The 21855-nt window shown below is 44.9% G+C and overlaps 2 protein-coding genes across 23 annotated transcripts in view; one reads left to right on the top strand and one right to left on the bottom strand.

The window, feature by feature from the left end:
- Positions 1-3850, bottom strand: part of LOC101953740 (uncharacterized) — a 57341-nt gene extending 53491 nt beyond the window's left edge. For 11 of the 20 annotated variants that reach the window (XR_010592976.1, XM_065568995.1, XM_065568980.1 and 8 more), the window contains exon 1: positions 3018-3772. The gene's annotated coding sequence lies outside the window, so the exon portion shown is untranslated. Of the gene's footprint in view, positions 1-3017 lie in introns of all 20 variants that reach the window. The other 9 variants (XM_065568982.1, XM_065569003.1, XM_065569008.1 and 6 more) reach the window with 7 other exon arrangements.
- On the top strand, positions 65-19479 carry SC5D (sterol-C5-desaturase). Of its 3 annotated transcripts, none has more exons than XM_042851902.2 (5): positions 65-322; positions 7511-7728; positions 8870-9002; positions 13164-13264; positions 14929-19479. In XM_042851902.2, exons 2-5 carry the CDS (start codon positions 7519-7521, stop codon positions 15379-15381), a joined length of 897 nt encoding a protein of 298 aa, XP_042707836.2. In that variant the 5' UTR covers positions 65-322; positions 7511-7518; the 3' UTR covers positions 15382-19479. The 3 variants fall into 3 exon arrangements, with proteins under 3 accessions (XP_042707836.2, XP_005303802.2, XP_065425081.1); XM_005303745.5 differs by lacking the exon at positions 65-322 and adding an exon at positions 3812-4005; XM_065569009.1 differs by lacking the exon at positions 65-322 and adding an exon at positions 6705-6777.
- Positions 19480-21855: the final 2376 nt, after the last annotated feature.

Below are 21855 nucleotides of genomic sequence, written 5' to 3'. Positions count from 1 at the left end.
TCTGGAGGACTGTGAGAATTGCCAGCACCCTGGATGGCACAACACTACTAGCAGGGACTGGGGGTGTGAGCGACAACTCCTGGCTAGATGCTGAGGTTTGCAGACTGAGGCCCTGAGGTAAGGGAAGCAGCTGAACAGCAGACTGCAGATCCCCCAGAAGTGGGGAGCACAGCCAGAGAGCTGTATTACAGAAGAGGATACTGTGGTCCTTAGAGAGACATGGCTCCTAGAGCAGGAGTGATGGTGGTGAGGCACCACCCTTGGAGGGTGCACTGGTGAACAGAGCTAATCCCCAGGACTGCCAGCAGGAGGTGCCACAGTGGTGAGTGAACCCTGTTACAGTAACTAAAATTTAGATTTGTGGGGACTGTGTGATGTGGGCCCCCAGGCATTTGCCCTGCTTGCTACTCCCTAATGCTTGCCCTGACAGAAAAACAGTTGTGGCATAGGTGGACTGTAGTCTTTTTTTATAGCATGGGGGGTGGGAGCTCAGAAAGAAAAAAGTTGAGAACCCCTGGTCTAGTAGACAGGGCACTGGAGGAAAAGTCCAGGAGACACACATTCTATTCCCTGCTCTCTCAATCACTTGCTGTGTGAGGGTGGGCAAAGTCACTCCACCTGTCTGTGTCTCTGTTCTCCTGCACTCTGTGAATTTAAAGTGTAAGCTAGTCAAGGGAGAGACTCTCTCGCAATATGTACTAATTGCTTAGCACAGTGGGGCCCCAACTTTAGTAGAGCCTCTAGAGGCAACTGTGTGTGTGGGGAACTAATGAGTTCTAAAATTAACCCTTTGACTCCATTAAGTTTGGAAATTTTGGCTTTGTTTGTTCTTTTCACCATTTGCCCCATCTGTTCCTCCTTTGCCCTTGACTCTACTTGGACTGGTCAGTGTCACTTTCCATTTCACATATGGTAGCATGTAGCATACAGGCAGTGCATGTGTAGCTACACATGATGGTGAAATCAGGCTGTGTCCACACTTGTCACTGTGGTGTGTCACTACATCAGGCAGTGAAAGGCTCCAGTTCACTGCTGCCAGAGCCTTTCACCACTGCCAGACCCCCTCATTGTGGTAAGGAAAGACTCTAGCAACTGGGAGGCAGCAGGACACCACATGCTAAAAGTAGCAGTGTAGATGTGGAAGGCACTGCATGGATGCATAGAGATCTGTGTAGGGTATATATTCTGGGGGTTCAGGAGTGTAGGGCACTCTACTCTCCTAAACCATACCTCACTGTCTTCACTGCTATCTATACCCCTGTGAATTAGACATGCAATGTCTGTACTCTACACACCACCATAAGTGTAGCTGTATCTTTATACATATCATGCCATTTTTACAGGGGGAATAAAGTCCTATATCAACTTGCCATGAAAGAGATTCAAGTCCCTTAAATAAAAAGAAATGGGAGGGGGGGAACCCCAAGCTACAATTGACTTAATAATTCTGTGTTACTCTACAGTTTACACTTATTAATGTATATTTGGGGGGGGGTAACCAAAAATACAACTAACTTAATATTAGTAAATCCACCAACATCCTGGAGTCTGAGAACTTTGCCAGCAGAGAGAATAGGATTAGGCTCCAAAATCTGGAGAAACAGACTCAAGCCCAATATAGGTCCTTGATCTTCATCATTATACATTTCCTATTCCTGTGGCTGCAGCAATATCCCTTATGGTGTCATGGTAAGGGATGAGCTTCTGTTTGCTTTTTCAATAGCATCAGCAACAATCTCTATCCTCTCTCAAACTCCACTGTAATTCATATTTTCTCTTAATAAAACAAGGAAGCTTTCAAAACAGCATAGCTTTCAAGTCCTTCAAAAGTGCAACATAATTTTGCTTTATGAAGATATATAAATTTCTTATTCCTTATATTAAATAAACTCAATTTTTCTATAATTGACAAAACATTTGAACATGATAGGAGCAATTCTCGATACCTGTTAATTGATTTAAATTCAGATTTGCAAAGCCTGGACTTTCCAAGCACTCAAACAACATGTGTTGCTCATAAAACAAGCTGCAAGAGTTTTAATCCTTCCTAAGTGACACTGAGCATCAGCAATTTTGCATACCAACTAACATTTCAAAGCCATTAACCTATTTGGAGAGAAACAAACAGCTACCAGTTGTTCCCAGTCCTGTTTTATTAATGAGATCACTTTTAATGGGCTTTTTTTATTGTGCTATGTTTGACTGGCAGTTGTTGAGTTTAGGCAGTATTTTTCTTTGGGACTAGTCCAGCACCCACTGAAGTCAATGGTAAAATGTCCATTAACTTTAATGGTTCAGGATCAGGGCCTTTGTTAGTAATGTAGTTTTATTTCCTGTTGAGAGATGACTAGCACATTTGGGTTCTTGAAAATAAAACAGGGTAACTTAGCAACTTCCAGCAACTGGAAAGAAACAACCCCTGTGGACAGGTTACTCAATTTTCTACTGCATGCATTTCCAAGCCTTCTTTCTGGTGTGTAGTTATAGGCATAACATGCTAGATCAGTGGGTCTCAAACTTTTGTACTGGCAACCCCTTTCACAAGGCAAGCCCCTGAGTGCAACCCCCTAATAAATTAAACACACTTTTTATATATTTAACACATTATAAATGCTGGAGGCAAGTGGGGTTTGGGGTGGAGGTTGACACCTTGTGACCCCTATAATAACCTTGTGACCCCTGAGGGGTCTTGACCCCCAGTTTGAAAACCCCTGTGCTAGATGGATCACTGCTTTGATTTGCTACATTTTCTGTCCTCCTACCAGCATAGTTTATCAGATGTTTAACAAATTGCCAAATAACCTTCAGAGCAACATTATGCAAGGTGAATAGTCATTAGAGACAGACAATAACCAGAACCCGCCAGCTGAACACCCAATAACCTCCTTTAGGAAAGGGTAGGGTGGTGAGCTGCTAAAAATGCAGACTAGATATGTTGTGGCACAGGCCCAATATTTTATTTAGCAAAATATATACATCTAACCAGTTTGTTCTGTGTTTAGGAGTGTTCAACTGACCTTTCTGAAGGTCGGGGAATATTTCCTGGATGACCAGATGTTCTCTTCTCCTTCAGTCCACACCTCTTGTCTCTATCTTAGGGTTTTTCTATAGCATACACTTCCATGATAATGTAAGAACTCAAAGTCCCCAGAATGGGTCTTGTTTTGTTTCTTTTCAACAGACTGGCTTTTCTCCCTTCTATAGCTTAGAAATGCCAATTATCAAATACTTCCAGGCAGAGAGCTCATTAACTGATTCTGGCCCAAACGAGTAGTTAAACTCTGGAATACCCTTCCAAGGGAGATTGTGCAATGCCCACCAATGGACATTTTTAAGTAGAGGTTACACACACATCCTCTAGGTTTACTTGGTTCTGGGTGCCAGGGGCTAGACTTGATGACCTGTGGGGACCCCTTCCAGCCCTACAGTTCTGATTCTAATACCGCCTTAGACTAGTAAACACACCTCCTTTTGTAATCTTGTTGGTGACCTCACGATTTGCACCATCGCTGCAAGGCTGAGATGCAGTGATAAAGGGGTCATTTTACTAATCTAGTCCTGCCTTCTGGGGGCTGCCTGCTCTGCTAGCACCTTTTAAGCTGCATAAAGGTGCCAAGCTTCCCCCACCCCCGTAACGCATCTGAAAATTGCACGCAGGACACCTGCGCCGCGCCCGTGCATTTGATTAGTAGGGCACGGGGACCTGCAGAGCCCCCACGCGCTCATCACCATCCTGGCCCCGCCCCCCGATCGCTCGCGGGGCGGAGCCGGCGCCCACCTATTGCGGGAGCCGCCTGGCCAGGCCGCCCCGGCCGCGCGCCGCCTGCGTCACCCAACTCGCCAGCCTGGCGCGAGCCGGTCCGGGCTCTGACGCCTCATCAGGCTACCTCTAAGCCCCGCCTCCCTGGGGGGAGCCGAGGCGGCCACGCCCCCATCTCAGCCTACAGCTGCTCGCATCGGACTCGGACCCGAGCTGTCAGCGGGGAGGGGTTCGGCCTGGAGCAGGTAGGAGACGGGGGGTGCAGGACTAGTCCCAAAATGCAGACTGGGGAGGGGCTGCAGACTGGTGCAAGGGGGAGGCTGGGGAAAGGGGGGCAGGAAGGGAAAGGGGGTGCAAGGGGAGACTTCAGTGGGTGCTTGGATAGTCCCCAAAATGCAGACTGGGGAGGGGCTGCAGACTGGTGCAAGGAGGAGACTGGGCAGGAAGGGAAAGGGGGAGGGGTGCAGGAGATTGGGAGACAACAAGGGGGTGCATGGTGGTGTAGCACTAACCCCCACATTCCCAGTTCAGAGACCATCCCAGCAGGGTGGGAGGTTCAGTTCTGGCTGTGGGCTATCACCCCACTGCATGCACATCAGTGACACAGACAGGGGCAGAAACTGTCCTCTTCCCTCTACCTGCCAGCTTCTTTTCCTGTGTCCCTTCCCTTTTTTCAGGGATGGTGAACAGTTTTACCTTCCCAAATTGCATAGGGGGAGACATTTGTAAATATCTTCTATTTTAGAGTCCAGAAAAAGGGAAAGAATTTTTGTATGTCTACGTCACTGATTCTTCTAATCTGGCTTAGGTCACTTGAGAGATCTGCTGCCATCCTACAGTCACTCTTGAGAGAAATCAGCTACCATCTATGAGACAGTGAGCCCCTTACTCACACTGAAAGTTGTTCACACCTGTAGCGCCTTAATGGGTCACCTCTTAAGAGTAAAGGGATTATGATCTGCCCCCTGCCTAGTTTTGATCTGTGCTATGAAATGACTTGGTCTCAGTCCACTCTTGTTTAGATTGTAAGCTCTTTGCAGCACAGACTGTCCTTTTGCTCTGTTTTTGTAGAACATCTAGCACAGAGGTCCTGGGCCACAAGTGGGGTTCCAAGGCAGTGAAACACCACTAATAAAAAATGCCTGTTTCTTCTATTGGAGAGAAGATGGGTGAGGCATTACTGCTCCCACTTTGTCTCTAATAGTCTGGGACTGACACAGCTACAACTATTTTGCATATTTCTTATATAGCACTTTTCATTAGTAGATTAAAAAATGCAGCTCTCCAGTAGATAGGTGTCTTTATTACAAGAGCTGGTCAAAATTGGAGGGAGTTTTTGTTTAAAAACAAATTTTGAAAATTCAGAAATTTAGGGTCTAATTATAACAAATGGTCACCACAGCAGAGAAGCCAGGGACTTGATGGGCCATGCCCATCGACCTTGCTTCAGATGTGGCCACTTCAGGTCATGGTTAAAACTCTCATGGCAAGAGACAGAAGAATCATAATTTTTGCTAAGAGGCAAGTTCATGGCATGTATTTGGGGCTGGAACCTCACAAGAAGCTTGTGAAAAGTGTCTTTGAAATGAATTATTTATCAGGGGAAGTTTATGACCCATTAACTGGGGGACTAGTACAAGTTGCAATCTTGCATGAAAAATTGTTTAACTCATTTACTAATATGATGCACCTAATAGTTTAAAGCCATTTAATGGCCCATACACCAGCACATTGCCAACATTTTTTTTTAAAGTGTGGTCTTGTATAGCAGTGGTTCTCAACCAGGGGCACATGTACCCATGTGCCAGGTATGCAGAGATCTTCTGGGGGTACCCCAACTCATCTAGATCAGGCCTGCACAACATGCACCCCACATGGGCTCACTGTGTGGCCTGTGGGGGGGGGTGAGTAGGCAAGAGGTGGGTGAGGGAGGGGTGCTGAGTAGGCAAGTGGGTGGGCAGTGGTGGGGAGTGAGTAGGCAAGCTGGAGGAGTGGGGGGCTGAGGAGGTGGGCGGGCAGTGGCAGGGGGGGCAGGTGAGCCAGGGGTGGGGGGGCTGAGGAGGCAGGCAGTGGCAGTAGGTGAGCTGGGGGAGGGGGGCTGAGGAGGCAAGCAGCAAATAGGTGAGCTGGTGGCAGGAGATTGGGGGGGAGAGGGGTGGAGGCAAGTGGGTGGGCAGTGGCAGGGGGTAAGTAGGTGAGACAGGGAGGGGTGGGGGGGCTGAGGAGGCAAGCTGGTGGGCAGTGGTGGGGGGGCAGGTGAGCTGGAGGAGTGGGGGGCTGAGGAGGCAAGCGGCTAATTGGTGGCTGACCTGTTCTACTGATCTGGTCTGGCTCCCATCCCCTCTCCCAGGGCCAGGCACTAGCAAAACAAGCAGTTTCCTAAACTGGAAGGCCAGATGTGTTACACAGGAAGGGGTGGAGTTGGGGCAGGGCCAGGGGCAGAGGGGCATGGAAAAAAAAAGGAGGGTTGGCCAAAATTTTTTTGCTTGGGGCAGCAAAAATCCTAGAGCTGGCCCTGCCCTCTCCAAGGGTTGCAGCTGTCTGGAGGTTCCTGCCTTCCTCATTCACACCTCAGTCATTCAACAGGGCAATTGATTACAAAGTGGGGGGGAAGATCTTATTCTACTTCTAGCAAAGACATTTTTCTTTTACCTTAATTATACTACCTTAGGGGCCCACTATAACAAATTACCGAGGTTCAATACTGTTTTGGTGGGGTGGCGCTCGGGAAGGAGGGTTTGTTTCTGCAGGGCAGGTGGCCTGGGGGGGGGTTGTTTCCGTGAGGTGGGTGGTGCTGGGGGGGGTTGGCGGCACTGGGGGGGGGGGGGGGAGGAGGGAAGGGGGGTTTAGCCCTCAGCTGTTTTCTTTGGAGTAATATGGCCCTCGCTGCTTTGAGTTGTGCAGGCCTGATCTAGATATTTGCCTCCATTTTACAACAGGCTACATAAAATACACTAGCAAAGACAGTACAAACTAAAATTTTATGCAGACCAAATGAGAAAATAAGCAATTTTTCAGTAAGTATGCTGAGACTCTTGTATTTTTGTCAGTAAGCAGTTTAAATGAGGTGAAACTTGGGGTATGCAAGACAATCCGACTCCTGAAAGGGGTACAGCAGTCTGGAAAGGTTGAGAACCACTGTTGTATAGCAACTGTAACAGGGGAGGACTGTGGGTAAAATGTTCAAAAGTGCTTAGGCACAAATCCTCAAAGATCTTTAGACTCCCAATTTCCACTCAAATCAGCCAGAGTTAAGTGCCTAAGTACCTTTGAGGATCTGAGTCTACAGGCTTATGTGCCACTAAAAATCAGTGACTCCGGCTCCGAAGCTAGCTACTACTTTTCAAAATTTTACCACTTAGAAAAACATTCTAAGTCATGGCTAGAACAAACCTAGGGCTTTAGTCTTCACTGAGGCACAAGTGGGGAAGCTTCATAGCTGTTACCCACCTATACCTGTTTTGTAACTGCAGCAGTCACACTGGTTTTTTCACAAGTACGGAATATGCTTTGTTTCAAGTATACATCTTGTATATCAAGTATACATCTTGTATAGTCCAACATACTACCATTTACAACAGTCAAGTGAAATTGTTTGATTATCCAAATACATGCAGATTAAATACATGCAGATTAAATACATGCATTTATCATGACTTTGGAACACTTAGAATTGTGGTGGTTTATGCCATTGACATGTAACTGTTTACATTGGATGCAGGGCATTAATGCACTCTTTATGTTGTATAGGTATAACAATGGATCTAGTCCTGAACTATGTAGATTACAACTTTTTTACACCATATGTGTATCCAACCACATGGCCAGAGGATGAGCCCTTTCGACAGATCATCAGTCTCCTTATTGTAACAAATCTTGGTGCACTTGTGCTTTATTTGCTGTTTGCAACTTTGAGCTACTACTTGGTTTTTGATCACTCTCTGAAGCAACACCCCCAGTTTCTAGAGGTGAGCAGAATTTCAGTTTTTCTAGTCTGCCAACTTGCAATTTAAGTGGCAGATTGAACTTTACCTCTCAAGAATTCGTATTCTGTGCTGAGTTAAGCTTAGATATGCTTTTTAGGGCTCTAAATATTTGTGAAATATTAAGAGGATCCACATAGACTGACTTTGTTTGGGGGAGGAGGGGTGGAAGATTTGAGAAGGAAACTGCTTCTGTACTTGTGTTCATTTAAGATGGTTAAGTAGCATGTTTTCTTCATAGTAAGGCTTCAAAGCTGTATTAAGTCAACTTGAAAGAGCAACATTTTGTTCAGAGTTACAAACAACCTCCATTTCCTTGAGGTTGTCTTGACGCTAAGATTCTACTGTAATTAACCTTCAATACACCTGAAAGGTAGGTTTCACCATTTGAAAACTGGGGAAACCAAGGCAGAGTTTAAGTGGCCCAAAACTAAATAGTAAGTCCGTGAATAAACCAGAATTAGAACTTGGGACTGGCAGCTTCCTAACCTTAGGCAGCAGGTGATGGAGGAAATGAGCACATCAGATAAATCAAAAATACAAATAAAGCCCCCTCTAATATCAAGACTACATTACATTATGCAAACATGAAACTTCACCTTAAGAACAAAAGCAATGGTAGGTGGAAAGAGGACTTGTAATTAGACATTTATTCTGCCTCTATACAGGGGGATGGACTAGTTGACCTGGTGAGGCCCTTCCAGCCCAGCATATCTAGGAGGCCAACAGTAGTTCTGCCAAAAATACACTGGCAGGGAGGTTTTGCATATTTAAAGGTAGAGGAACAATATCAAGGGACAAGGTGCTACTTCCTTGATGAGCAACCTTATGACTGCAAAGACCACTATCGGCAGGACTGTACTGGCAGTGCATAATGAATGTCTCCTGACAGAGCATGGCAGGGGAAACTTGATTCATGAGGCTCATTAGGAGGGTGGTGCTCTAGGTGTCTACAAAAGGAGTGTATTGTGCATGGCTTAATTAGTGCACTGATCTGGGGCAGAAGCAGGCATGAAGTTGGCAGTGCCTCTGCTCTTCCTGTTCTGCAGGAAAATTGCTCTGGTATTTTCATGAAGGTAAAAATTTTCTGTTTAAAAAAATTAAAACCTGTCTGCTTTATCTCTAGAATCAGGTGCAGCTTGAGATAAAATATGCTCTCCAGTCACTTCCCTGGATCAGCATCCCCACAGTTGCACTCTTCTTTGCAGAGGTCAGAGGTTACAGCAGGCTTTATGACAACATTGAAGACTCTCCATATGGTATGGAAATTCATTACTTAAACTGTGAGCCCCTTAGGTCTGTCTATGTACAGAGCCTAGCACAATGGGGTCTTGAGTCCATGATTAGGGCTCCTAGGCCCTACAATAATACAAATAATAATACTTAGCATCCTAGCTATATTTCAATTAACACACTTCATTCTTCCCTCATCTTTCCCTCTCTGCTTCACTCTGCATTCTGGGCTAGGAGGGATTACTCTCCCAGTAACTGCCCTCTCACCTCTTCCTCCTTACCTCTTCTCTCTTCCCTTATGTGTCCTGCTCTATTTCTCATCTGCTCTTTAGTGAGAGACAGCATTTTCCGTACTGAGGTATGTGATGTAAATTGACAAGCTGCCTAAATGGTTTATTAATAAAATGCCTCCATTAAGCTGTTACATCCCAGTGTCTTCCAAAGCAGAGCTGAATTGTATATTGCTTGAAGAAAAGAACACAATGGCATGCTTTCTCTGTTGCTCTAATGCTGTAAAATTCTCCAAAAAAAAATAGTGATTTAAACAAAACCAGGTATCTAGGGGCATGTCTGCTTTGGGTTTTGGAGCTCACATTAGTGCTCTAAAAATAGTTGATATTTGATAGATAGCAGAGCTTGGGCTCTCAAGCCCTGCCCCTTCATCCTGCTTCCCTGCAAGACTTCAGAGCCAGTTTCATCCAGAACTACAACATCACCTGGGCTTGGAGGCTTGTTCCCAAATGCAGTGTACATGTGCCCTAGGAGGTTTATGCTTGTATTTTGGGAGACACAAGCTAAATTCGCCTACCTTGCTCCCTGTTGCACATGCTTGCAAAGGCACTATTAAACTATGCAACAGATCACTGTAAAGATTAACCTGAGTCCTTCAGCATGTAACATGACACAGGGATGTCAAATGTTGCAACAAAGTTATAGAAGCATATTTCTCTTGGTACCAGTGTCACATACAGCTCCCTGCATTTGCAACTGGCAAAATCAGATTTCCTCAGCTGTTGGAGAGCAAGGTGCTAGCTGGACAGCCACATGGGCTGGAGTCTTCTAGCCACAGAACAGATACAGCAGCAGTGCAAATTTCCCTTCTGATAGCAACCTGTCAATATACCTCAATCCCTCAGCCATCCCTAGGGATCGCAGGGAGATTGACTCCATACCAGTTCATTCCTTGGTCTCACTGCTGAGACCGCTAACAAAGGGGGGCTAATTGGTAGCAAAGTAGGAACTAAAGCAAAACCACCTCCATTTTTCAAGCAGCCATTGAATTGTCATATTAGCTCAGTAGTAGACTTGGGTGGAATTGAACTGCCAGCCTGGAGAGGAAAAGGTCTCTGTACCATTACCAATCCCCCAGCCAGCCTATCCTTGACACACCAATCCTGAAAGCAGCAGCACCTCTGACCTTAGTGGGGTTTGCAGGCACATTGAGCTCCAGACAGGTCTGGGGCCTTAATCTCAAATACAACTGAATGATGGGGAGAAGAGAAGCCTGGTGGGGCAAGCAACTCTAGAGCCTCTTAAATGTCCTTATTCACCATGCGTGCACCTGATTTGGTTTAAGACTTGGTGTATGACTGTGGGCAACTTCGTTCCCTCTCTCCCCTTGGTCCTCTGCCTTTAAGTCAGGGTACCTCTGTACTGCAAATGAAGGTGACTGTAGCAGAGGCACACCTATCCAGGCTAGCTCTAATCTAGGTGGTGCTGCCACATACTCGCTTAGGGTGACCAGATGACAGGAAGAAAATATCAGGACACAAGGGGGGGGGGGGGTGCGTGAGGGTCAAGTCACTGACAGAGCAAAAGAACCCAAAACTGACTGCTGCTGGTGTAATGACACAAACAGCTCCCTCTCCCAATTCCCTGCTGTGGGGGTGGGAAGAGCAGAGAACAGCCCAGTGCTGCGGGCAGTCAGAGGAGATTATGCACCCTCCCTTAGCTATGCATACCTTCAGCATCTAGGTGTTTACACCAGGCTCATCACCCTAATGACAGAGCAGAGAAGTAACAACCACTGTATTTTCCTTTCACTCAGCATTCTGACATGCAAGTCTAGCTGAGTCCAGACTGGTAGCAATGTGTGGATCAGTTTACAGGGGGGAAGCCTCTGTTTTCGGGGGGGGGCCAACCAAGAACAGCTGAGTGCTGCCGGCAGTCAGAAGGGGGAGGGGGGGAGAAGCCGAGTGCTGCTGGCAGAAGGGCGGGGTGAGGAGAAGGTAGAGTGCAGCGTCCTGACTGAAGATCGATCAGGACGCGGGACAAACAGCTAAACATTGGGACGGTCATGATTTTATCAGGACGTCTGGTCACCCTATCCTCGCTACCACTGTTGCCACATGGGCTTCAGTGCAGGCTAGCTGCTCCAGTGCAAGCCAGCCAGGAAGCTGGAGTATGTACTCAAGTCGCTGGGGTCCATGACAACTGCATCTTCACTACCATTGTTCCCCATGCTCGCTAGATGACAACGGGCGTAGGTATGCCTAGCCACACTGCAATCACACCGTCACTGTCTGTGTAGACAGTTTCCCATAGAGGGACTTCGATCCTGACCATTCCTATGTAACTCCTGTGAATTCAGTGCACTTACTCCTAACTGACCCCACAGTAAATGAGTTCCTTGTTGTCTACACCCTCTTCAAACCTCACCTGAAGAGCAGCTGGCCTTGGTGTGTGTTTTTGTTTTTCTTCCCCTACATATAGACCTAAGATGGTCTGGCACAAACAGTGGTGGCTTAGCATGGGCTGGGTATACTTCTTCCTCCTCCCACTTGCGTATCCAAGAGCTAAAATTGAAGGACCCATCCCTATTTTTAGTGACGCTGATAGCATTAATGGTTTATGCCATCAAAAAAAGAGGCAACTCAGTTCTGCTCTCTAGTGGCTCATGCCATTTTCATTTCTTTAAATACATTCCTTTACAAAAACCCTGCCTGAAACTAAATCCATCATGTTCATTCTTTGTGCTGTACAAGTCTAAGGGCATAATCAAGAGTTACCTTCCACACATACAACATGCTATACAGCTTTAATTTACCACCTTTAAAGTGAGATTCCAGTTACAGAGGACACTTGGGTGGAGGCTGCTCCTCATGCCTTTCTGCACAATTGGAAGCTTTCAGGACAGCCTGCAACTTACATGTTTGCCAGAGTTCACTTTTACAAAACCGTTTTCATGCATTCCAGTTCTCTCTTCTCTTCCCCCGCTCCCGCCCCAGAAACAGTTTTAAACAAACATTCCCCTGCAGAACTGCAACCCAAACAGTGCAGCACCAGGAATTGACAACTTATGTTGGTACAGCAGTACCTGGGAGCCCAGCATAGACCAGGACCCCACCATGCTGGGTGCCATACAAATGCATAACAAACAGATGGCCCCTGTCCCAAAAAGCTTATAACCTAAGTATTGCGGGGGTAGGGGGGAAGACACAGGAAAGCCCACAAAAGCTTATGCTCAAATTTGTTAGTAAGGTGCCACAAGTATTCCTGTTCTTACAAGAAACCATGAGACTTCACTATGTTTCATTGGCCAGGTGACCAATACAAAATGTAAACAAACCAAGTAAATAGTTGTAGTTTTCAGTTTGAAGGTGTTAGTGGTAATAAGGGCATTTGTTTATCTTGAAATCATCAAACAGCTTGAGTCCTAGTTTACAGATAACTTCAGTATCTCTGGCTGCCTTTATCTAATCTGTGTACTGGTTCCAAAGTGAAAACAAAACAGTCTTGTGTTGCTTCCTGTTTTCACATGTTTTGGAAAAAACACCTATGTTTCTGTTGGTTTATGCTGGTGTGTGTGAAAGTGTAACTCTTTCTACTTGGTAGTGTCCTTTAAAGTACTAATGTGTTTTTTTTAGGGGGATGGCATTAAGATCAGCTCACTTCATTGATGAGAGACTGTACTGAAATCTTCTCCATTAGGTTCAGTTCAGCATTTTAGAGCCTAAAAGCAATCAAACTTTTCACCAGCAAGAATCACTACACTAATACAATGCAAATCCTGTTTGGCTGAGCTTGCTTTTATAACCGAAGTTTCTTAGCCTCAGGATATAGAAAGAATTACTAAAAAAGATTTTACACATTCCTTGTATCTTCTCAGACTTATTTCTCACTATCTTGACACTTACCTGACTGTCTGTAATCTCTTAATCCTAAATTAAGTCTCTTATTTTTCCTAGGATGGTTTGGTGTAATCCTTAGCATGCTCTCTTTCCTTTTCTTCACCGACATGTGCATTTACTGGATTCACAGGTTCCTCCATCATAAACTTGTGTACAAGGTAAGAGTAGATGGATATAAGGCATACAAGACTTCAGAACAACTTTATATGACCACTCACCCAGGATGTGACCCTCCCTTTTCTAAACATGGGGCAGTTGCTAGGAAGGTCTGAGTAAAATAAGTAGATTGTCTAGTTTGGTATATTTTAATGGCAGTCTAGCAAGACTGCTTTAAAACGTAATGGGCCTTTACTGGGTGGTGGTTCTTTCTCTATAAATACTAAGAGGTGTAACGCAGAACTTGCAGCCCAGAGGGAGGCAGGCTAAGTGGCTTTGTCACCTTTGTGCCTACCTGACCCTTGGCTCCTCTGGGGGTAGGAGCCATGTGGGTGTGTCTAAGGCATGGCAGCTTCCCCAGGCTACCCTCTTTTGTGGCAATGCTGCTAAGAATCTCGGTGCTACAGCCCTGCTTTGATGCACCCTTCCCAGCCCTGTCCCTGTGCTAGTCCTTATGCTGGGCTTTGCAAGGGGAGGCCTCAGAGGGCAGCCTTCTGAATGTCCGCCACAGTTCCTGGGCTGGAGGAATCCTCCCTAGGCTCTACCAGCTCCTTGATTCAGCTCTGGCCCTTTTAAGCAGCATAAAAGGGCTGGGAAGGGGATGAGGTGTCTGTTCCTCCCCCGCCATGTATTTTGGTTGCACCCCTTATAGTTAAATGTCGATGTTGAAAGACACTGTCACAATGTCAATAGACAAATGAAGGTTTTAGGCCTCAATTCATCAAAGAACTTGTGCACATGAGTAATCCCATGGGATTAATTGGGGCTGCTTACATGCTTAATTCCTTCTAGCCCAATGGTGGTATAATGTAAGTGAGCATTTTAGGTTTCAGCTCATGGTCTGAGTCAGGAGCTCTAGTGTTCAAACCCAGTTTAGAGAATCCCCCCTATGGACTAGGATAGGTCCCATCCCCTTTTCTGCCTCCATTGGCAAAATGAGAACTTCACCCAGAGGGAACTGGTTACAATTGCTTGTAAAAGACATTGTGGCTACGCCCCCACTGAAGTAAGTGGAATCTTTCCACTGATGTTGCTTTCAGAACTGGCCCTAAGAGCATAACATAGGAATATATTTTTGACTCTAGCATAAGATAAAGGTTTGTTTCTCATGGCCCTGGTGGCGGTGTCATTAGAGTTAACCTGACCCATTAACACTGTGGCAATCTCCAATTCTGTGTCAAACTCTGTATGCGAAATTTACTTTTTAATCTGACATTGTTCTTTGCAGTACAATAGTGATTTAAATGTAGCAAATTGCAGAGTGGCAAATAAGCCATCTGGACCTGCTTCCAGATAATGCTTGTTTGGGAGGGGAGGGCTTATGTCTACACAGCAGCTGGACTCAGCTCCAGCTAGCACAGTAAAAGTAACAGTGTGGCTGCAGTAGCTCATGCGAACTGCCAGATCCCCTGGGTACAGACTCAGGCAGCTAGCCCGAGCTGTCACCATGGCCACAGTGCTGTTACACCTCTTAGCTTACATACCCTGTGTGTCAGTTTACAGGTCGAGAGGGAAAAGGAAGAAATAGAGCTACAGTAAAATGCAGTTATGCAGACATTTCCTAGTCATATGGTAGGCAATGTGGACCTAGGTGGTGCCAGATTAAAGCACATATTTTTTTTGGCTTTGTCAAAATGTGGGCGCTAACTCTCTGTTCTGTTTTTAGCGTCTGCACAAGCCCCATCACCGCTGGAAGGTTGCTACACCATTTGCAAGTCACGCCTTCCACCCCGTGGATGGTTTCCTGCAGAGTATTCCGTATCACATCTATCCTTTCCTCTTTCCTTTGCACAAGGTGACCTACTTGGGTCTCTACATCGCTGTCAATGTCTGGACAATCTCTATTCATGATGGCGATTACCGCGTGCCAGATTTCTTGAAACACGCTATCAATGGCTCTGCCCATCACACTGATCATCACTTATATTTTGATTACAACTATGGTCAGTATTTCACACTCTGGGATAAAATTGGGGGCTCCTACAAAAGCCCCTCTTCCTTTGAAGGGAAAGGGCCACATGATTATTTGAAAAAGCTAAAGAGCGGAGAATTGGCCAGTTTTAAAAATGACCATGCAGATGAAGATTTGATGAATAGAGACAGTCTAAAGAATAAATAGATCTCCTCAAGCTGATTGTAAAAAGGCCCTGACTTTCCCTTTTATGTTTTTAGAAGGAAAAGCCTGCTTCTAAAGAAAGCCCTTCCCCTATTATCATTCTTGGGATGAAAGCATTTTTGGTGCCTACTAAGGTTATTATGGTGGAGTTACATAGTTAAGTACCACAATACAGTCCCATAATGGGGACCATTTATGGTGAGGGTAAAAAGCATAAGACCTATGTAACGTCTAATGTTGATGCAACATTGAAAAGATTTTCTGCAGCACTTCATACAAATGTCAGTGCATTGAAATTGGGACTGCCTTTTATAGCATAATGCATTAGAGCATAACTTATCATTTAAATTCTACCCTAACAGCAGTAACTATCTTTTTTTGCTATATTCAAAAGCTTTCTCCTGAAAGTACACCTCTACCCTGATATAACATGACCCAATATAACACAAATTCTGATATAATACAGTAAAGCAGTGCTCCGGGGGGGACGGGGCTGCACACTCTGGTGGATCAAAGCAAGTTTGATATAACGCGGTTTCACCTATAACACAGCAAGTTTGTGTTTGGTTTTTTTTTTTTTTTTTTGCTCCCGAGGACAGCGTTATATCAAGGTAGAGGTGTACCATTGTTCCAGATAGTAAGTTCTCTCTGCACAGTGATAACGTACTGGGAATTTTGCTAATTGAACAAGGATGCTATAGGTGGCACTATACAGAAACTTCAGTATTGCTGCAATATTGGTGCAGCGTACTTAAAAGGAAAATTGTTTGAATGAAGGAAGAGACACTTGAGGAAATATAAATTAATGCTTTGCATGTGGAATGTGACAGTACACTCTTCTGCATATACATACCCGTAGCTTAATAAAAGATGGCACGCACATTTTCCAGAAACTTACTTATCCAGCTAACTTTTAAAGATTAGCTTAGCATTAAAATAGAAACCATCTGAATCAAAACTGAACTAATGTTGTTCTGGTAGAAACTTTGTATATTTTAAAACAGGAAGATAGACCAGGCCTACTATTTTTTTTAAAAAATCTTACGCTGTCCATATAAATAAACTAAATGTTGAATTGTTTGACTGGACCTATCCATGCTATCGCATTGTCTAGTTAACCAGAACATACAAATTTGGGCAGCTGAGAAAAATAAGTATTGCCTTATACTTGGGCTTAATGAATTTGAAAGCATGAGCTCCCATTTCTAATTTCTCTAATGGTTAAATAAAATGTCTTTTGAACAACAGCATAACTTTTTGCATGTTGTGTATATCTTTTTAGGACTGATAGCATTTGCTACAAATAAAGTAATATAGAATACAATTACTTTTATAATGTACTTCCATTTTCCCAATCAAATCATGCAGAATGATATTGCACAAAGTAAGTGTAGGAATCTACAGACTGCTGTACTTCCAAGAAGCCTTCAGTATTTTACAAACAGGGTAATTTCTCTAGCTTTAGGTTTATTGCATCAGGAATTCTGTCCTTGAGAAAAAATTCTCAATCTGAGTTTTTGTAGTCTTTTGACAAATGTATTTATAATTCCTGTGGAAATCGGCTGGCAGATAAAAATCCTACAGTAATACTGTACCTTTTGAAGGAAGGAAAACTTTAATTGTGGCCACTGTTTTCAGAGAGGCTGGGAAATACTTACAGGCTACTGTTAGCTTTCCTAAACGGTGGTGTGACGTGAATGTTACCAGTTGTCTTATTGGCTTTCTGTTTGCTGTTTTGATTTTTTTCCCCTCCCCTCTTAGCATTTGACAGTGTTACTTTTGAAGACCAAGCAAAAATATTTGTATTGTGCAGACATGCACTGCACTAAATCTCACAGCTTTGATTAGAACAGTGTATTTTAAAAACAAACAAACAAAAAATCCTGAAGACAGTGTAAGGAACAGTTCTGTTGTACAGGTCTCTCTCTGACATTTTAAATGTTAGTTGATTGGTTTACCTTACCTAGGCTTTACCTAATTTTTTAAAAACTGCTTACAAGAGATTAAAGCTTGACTGCTTCTAATAGTTTGCCTAGCATTACAAAATTACTCAACAGGAGGAGAGAGATGAAGAGTGTGTGGGGGTTCCCTCCCTTTCAGGAAGCAAGGATCCCCTGGTATTGTAGCAGTGTAATGTTTTTTATCTTGCATGGCAGTAAAAGTTCCCTTATGCTTTATCTGTAGTGAAATAGTGTGAAGGGGGAGCAGGGTAGAACCTGCCTTAAAGGCAAAAAAGCTGTGTAGTTGCTTTGTAGCCAAAATTTGGTAACCGTATAGGAAAACACTATAAAATGTGCAATCCTGGCTTCCCCCTTGCATGATAAGAGAACCTTAGCTGCTGTGCCCTGCCCACTCAGCAGCCTCATCCCCTCCTGGAGGTTCAGTTGAGAATGGGACAGAGCAACCACTGGCTAGAGGTTTCAGCCCTAACAGGGCTCTCTCCACTTCCCCAGGCCATCTGCAGCAAGATGACCTGCCCTGTGCTGCCATGGTCTTGAATCCCTCCACTATCTGGGGGAGCTGCCTACTGGATTCTGATTTATGCTGCTCTGAGCTAGAGCAATAGCACAGTGGCTGTGCCCTGGAGTTCTTATCCAGGCAGTTTCAGTGGCGCTTCGGAAGCCTGGTGCTTGCTCAGCAGGACTTTGGCTGGCTGGGCTGGCATGCACCAAAGCTGTTGCTCCCATTGCTGTCACTCTACTTCTGAATACTTGGTTCCTGGGAGAATTGGGGAGCATGTGAGATTTGGTTTATGAAATGCATTAAACACTAGTCCTGTGGGGCCTTATTCTGCTCGTGTGCCCAACTCACTAATTCACCTAGGAGCTGACAGTGGGTGTTGTAAGATAGACAGACTGAGATCAGAAGGGGGGCTTAGAAAGGGTGTTTACTTTTCAAAAAACAAACAAACAAAAACCTCTAGGTATGATCATGAAGAACCTTCTCCTTGCCTCCCCCCCCCTTACAATTCCTACTGTGGTATGTTCTATTATGGGTGTTCAGAAAGCACTTCTAGAATACATAGACTAGGAAACAGCCCCCCCCCCCCCCCCCAATGGAAACAAAATGCCTTAAAGGGAGAACAAAATAATGTCTCTAGGGCTTGGTTTTTCAGGGATACTGACCATCTGAAGCACCCGCTGACTTCAGCTGAAAGTCAGTCCCCGGCTCTGTTCATAAATTGGTTAGCAAAATGCTAATGCACAGAGTGCCATTAGGTAGCGGCCCTTAGAACAGTTAAAGCATAGAATAAATGGATAATCAAAGTAGGAAAAAGGTGGCATGCATTAGGAGAAGGCTGTTCTGACAGTGTGAGCTTGTTCACCAAATGCTATGCACTGTTGGTTATTGTGCCATAACTAGTATATTCTCCATAAACTAAATATGCCAAATAACTAAATACTTGAAGAGCAGTGGGTGAGGAGGGGAGGGGAGCAGGCATGTAAGTTGAGATGGTTAGAGTGGATAGATGTGTTCCTCTCCATGCAATTCATGTTAACAGCAAGGAAAGGCGTTCCCAACATCTTTGGGCAACACTACCCAATTTGCTGGACTTTATCTCTAACACCTTCCTTCCAAGATGTGCTGCAAGTTTCCAAGCTGCACAGGGAGTTGAAGTGCATGCGATTTGACTAAGGGAAAGACATCTGGAACTCACAAGCCCTGTATTAAAGCAGAGGATACCAGTTGGTGGGAACCTCCTGACTTGCAGTGTTCTCCAGTTCAGTTTTGGCAAGGCAGGGTGTGGATACAGGTTGGTCAGCTGTTTCCAACTTTAGAAACTTCTGAACAAAGCAAACTCCTGCCTGCTGGTCCCTCCCAGTGGCTAAGTAAAGTGAGATGCATGCACAGCAGTTTTCCAACAGACTGTCTCTGGTTCATATTGTAAACAAGTAAAGCGGTTTGCACAGCCCTTTACCCTTCCTGAAAACTAGAGCCATGGAGCAGAGAGGCAGAAGAGGGTTCATAGTATGTTGTGTAAATAACAAGTGAAGTTACTGTATGAAGGTTGTGTTGAAAGGAGTTGTTGCAGACCAGTGTGTGTTGGTCTTCAATTCTAATGTTTTCTGAACCAGTAATAAAGTCTGCATTTTAAATGAACTAAATGTGCAATGGTTTTGTTACTCGCTTCGCAAGATCTCTACAGCCAAATAACAATTTGGAGGAGAAACAGCCTCTGCAAGAAAAGTTTGTGAACAGAGTAAGAAGCAAATGCCCATTGCCAGTCGCTGCATTATTTTTTGTTGCTTACATTCTATGACACTGACAGAGTTGAACAAGTATAGCCATTCTGATTGTGTCGGAACGAATAAAAAAGATGGGTGCTTTCTTTAAGGCCCCCTTCCAGGTGCATACTAGAGCACCTCTGTTCAGTACGTGGTAGGCTCAGATGCTGGATGGGGGTGCTCTTTGGTGAAGGACATTGAATCTAAATCACCATTGCACACCTGGGGTGCTCTAGTATCAGACCTGAGAGAATACAGAAAGGAAGTTTACAGAGGATGTTCAGCTCCTCTGTGGCTGGATACTAATAAATAGGTAAAAGCAAGACCACACCCCAATGGATCAGTGGTGTCACCACACTAAGTCATCTGTCTGCCTACAGATTACAACACAAGGTATAGAAGATCAGGAAGGCCAGCCGTGCATTCTAGGGCCCTTTCACAAAGATGCAAGGCATTTAGTGCTTGTAAAAGAGGCCAGACTGATACCTCTGGAGACTGCAGCACTCTCTATCCAAACCCAAGGAACTGTGCAGGTAATGACAACCAGCCCAAGCGGTGAGAGGATGGGCTTGTTTCCGTTGCCTTTCAGTCCTTAGTCTCAGATTACCCATTGACACCTGGTCCATCAGAGACCAAACACAGGATTCAAACTCTTTCCTCTATCCTACCACCAGTCACCTGAGTCAACCACTACAGTTTAAACACTTGGGGCCATATTCTGCAATGTATGGAGGCACCTAAAGATGCACACAGATGCCTAGTGCGATTTTCAAAAATGCCTATGCAGGCTAAGGAGCTTAAGTCCCATTGACATTGAAATCAATGGGAATTAGGCACCAAACCTGCTTAGGTGCTTTTGAAAACCCCACTAGGCATCTTTAGGCACTTACGAAAATCTGGCAACAGCCTTCCAAATTTTCAAAACACCCACCTCCCTGGTGGGAGTGCAGTCTGCACGTACAAGTCAGGTCGTTAGCAGTATTCCAGTTTGCACCTGCAGCTCATGTAACCATTATCGAACTGGCAATAAATGAGTAATGCTTGCAGTGACAATCCAGTCTCCTCAAGGCACAAATAAATCAGGCAGAGGCATGGAAGACCCTTTCACCTGAATTATTTACCAAAGCCAACAAAAAAATTCCCCTGCTTCTGATTAGAGACCCACAAAAGGTATGAAAATATAGTGCCTCACACAAATTTTTCAGCTACTAACCATCAGCCTCTAGCACCCCCTAACCTTATGGGTGGACACTTACCTCTGCTGCTCAGGGTGCTATCTGAACACACATCTAGAGCTCCTGCTGCAGCAGTCCTGTCACACAGAGGGGGGCTAGTGATGGCCCTCACAGGGGCAGGAAGGCTGTGCATGTGAACCCACTTTAGTTTAGCAGCCACCATGATGGGCCTTTCCTTAAAGGCCCTTCACAATTTAGCCCCTCTCGATCTGCCTTTTCTTGTAGCTTAGCATATTGTCCCTTCCACTGTACCAAGAATTTCTCCTGCTGTGGCCTGTTTCTCTGCTTCTTGCACAGGCATCTTTGTGCCAGACAGTCTTGTGCATGGATTCCCTTAAGATAATTTGCAAGACTGCTTCCCAGTCCTCCTTCAGACCTACCTACTGATGCCTGCAGAAATTACCCCCTGACCAGGGCCAGTGACAATACAATATGTTGATTCCCATCTAGCCATATTTATAGAGACAGATCAAGTGACTTGTAACATGTTAGTTGTGCGCACAACTAGTCTCTACAACCTCATGTTCCTATCTCTGGTATTCTTCCCCCCACCCCTTCTCTCCCCATTTATGTCTGATTAAAATACATTTGCAGCAGGGGCTGTTTTTTACTCCGCTTGCATAGGACCTAGCACAATGGGCCTCCAAGAGTGATCGGATCCTCTGGACACCTTTATGCATAAGGAAGCTACCGGCATTCCACCTTATGCGAGGGCACAAGGCCACCCTAACAGGTGGGTGCGAGGGTAGCCAGCCCTGGCACAGTAAATCATCGGATGTCTTGCTAACATCCCCCTGTTAGGACTTTTAATGTGACCAAGCTTCCCTGGGTACAGTGAAACAAGGGAGACGGACTGACTCCAGTTCTTGGACTTAACTCTCAACTCAGTTGACCTTTTGGCTCTGAATTAAACAATAGTGCAAGACTGTCCAGACTAGCCCTATTTTTGTTGAACAGGTTTAATAGGAGGAGGATTATTATGTGCATGTTGTAGTGACTAAGAAACTTCCTCATGT

The sequence above is a fragment of the Chrysemys picta genome, chromosome 16, assembly GCF_011386835.1.
Source record: "Chrysemys picta bellii isolate R12L10 chromosome 16, ASM1138683v2, whole genome shotgun sequence".
In the NCBI taxonomy this organism is placed as follows: Eukaryota; Metazoa; Chordata; order Testudines; family Emydidae; genus Chrysemys; species Chrysemys picta.
The sequence above is the reverse complement of the archived record's forward strand: the minus strand, read 5'-3'. Positions and strand labels throughout refer to the sequence as shown.

Bases quoted from the DNA above. Each gene is read 5' to 3' on its own strand.
- SC5D (XM_042851902.2), top strand. From the start codon at position 7,519: ATGGATCTAGTCCTGAACTATGTAGATTACAACTTTTTTACACCATAT. The intron at 7,729-8,869 runs GTGAGCAGAATT...CTTTATCTCTAG, and splicing joins AACACCCCCAGTTTCTAGAG to AATCAGGTGCAGCTTGAGAT. The intron at 9,003-13,163 runs GTATGGAAATTC...TATTTTTCCTAG, and splicing joins CATTGAAGACTCTCCATATG to GATGGTTTGGTGTAATCCTT.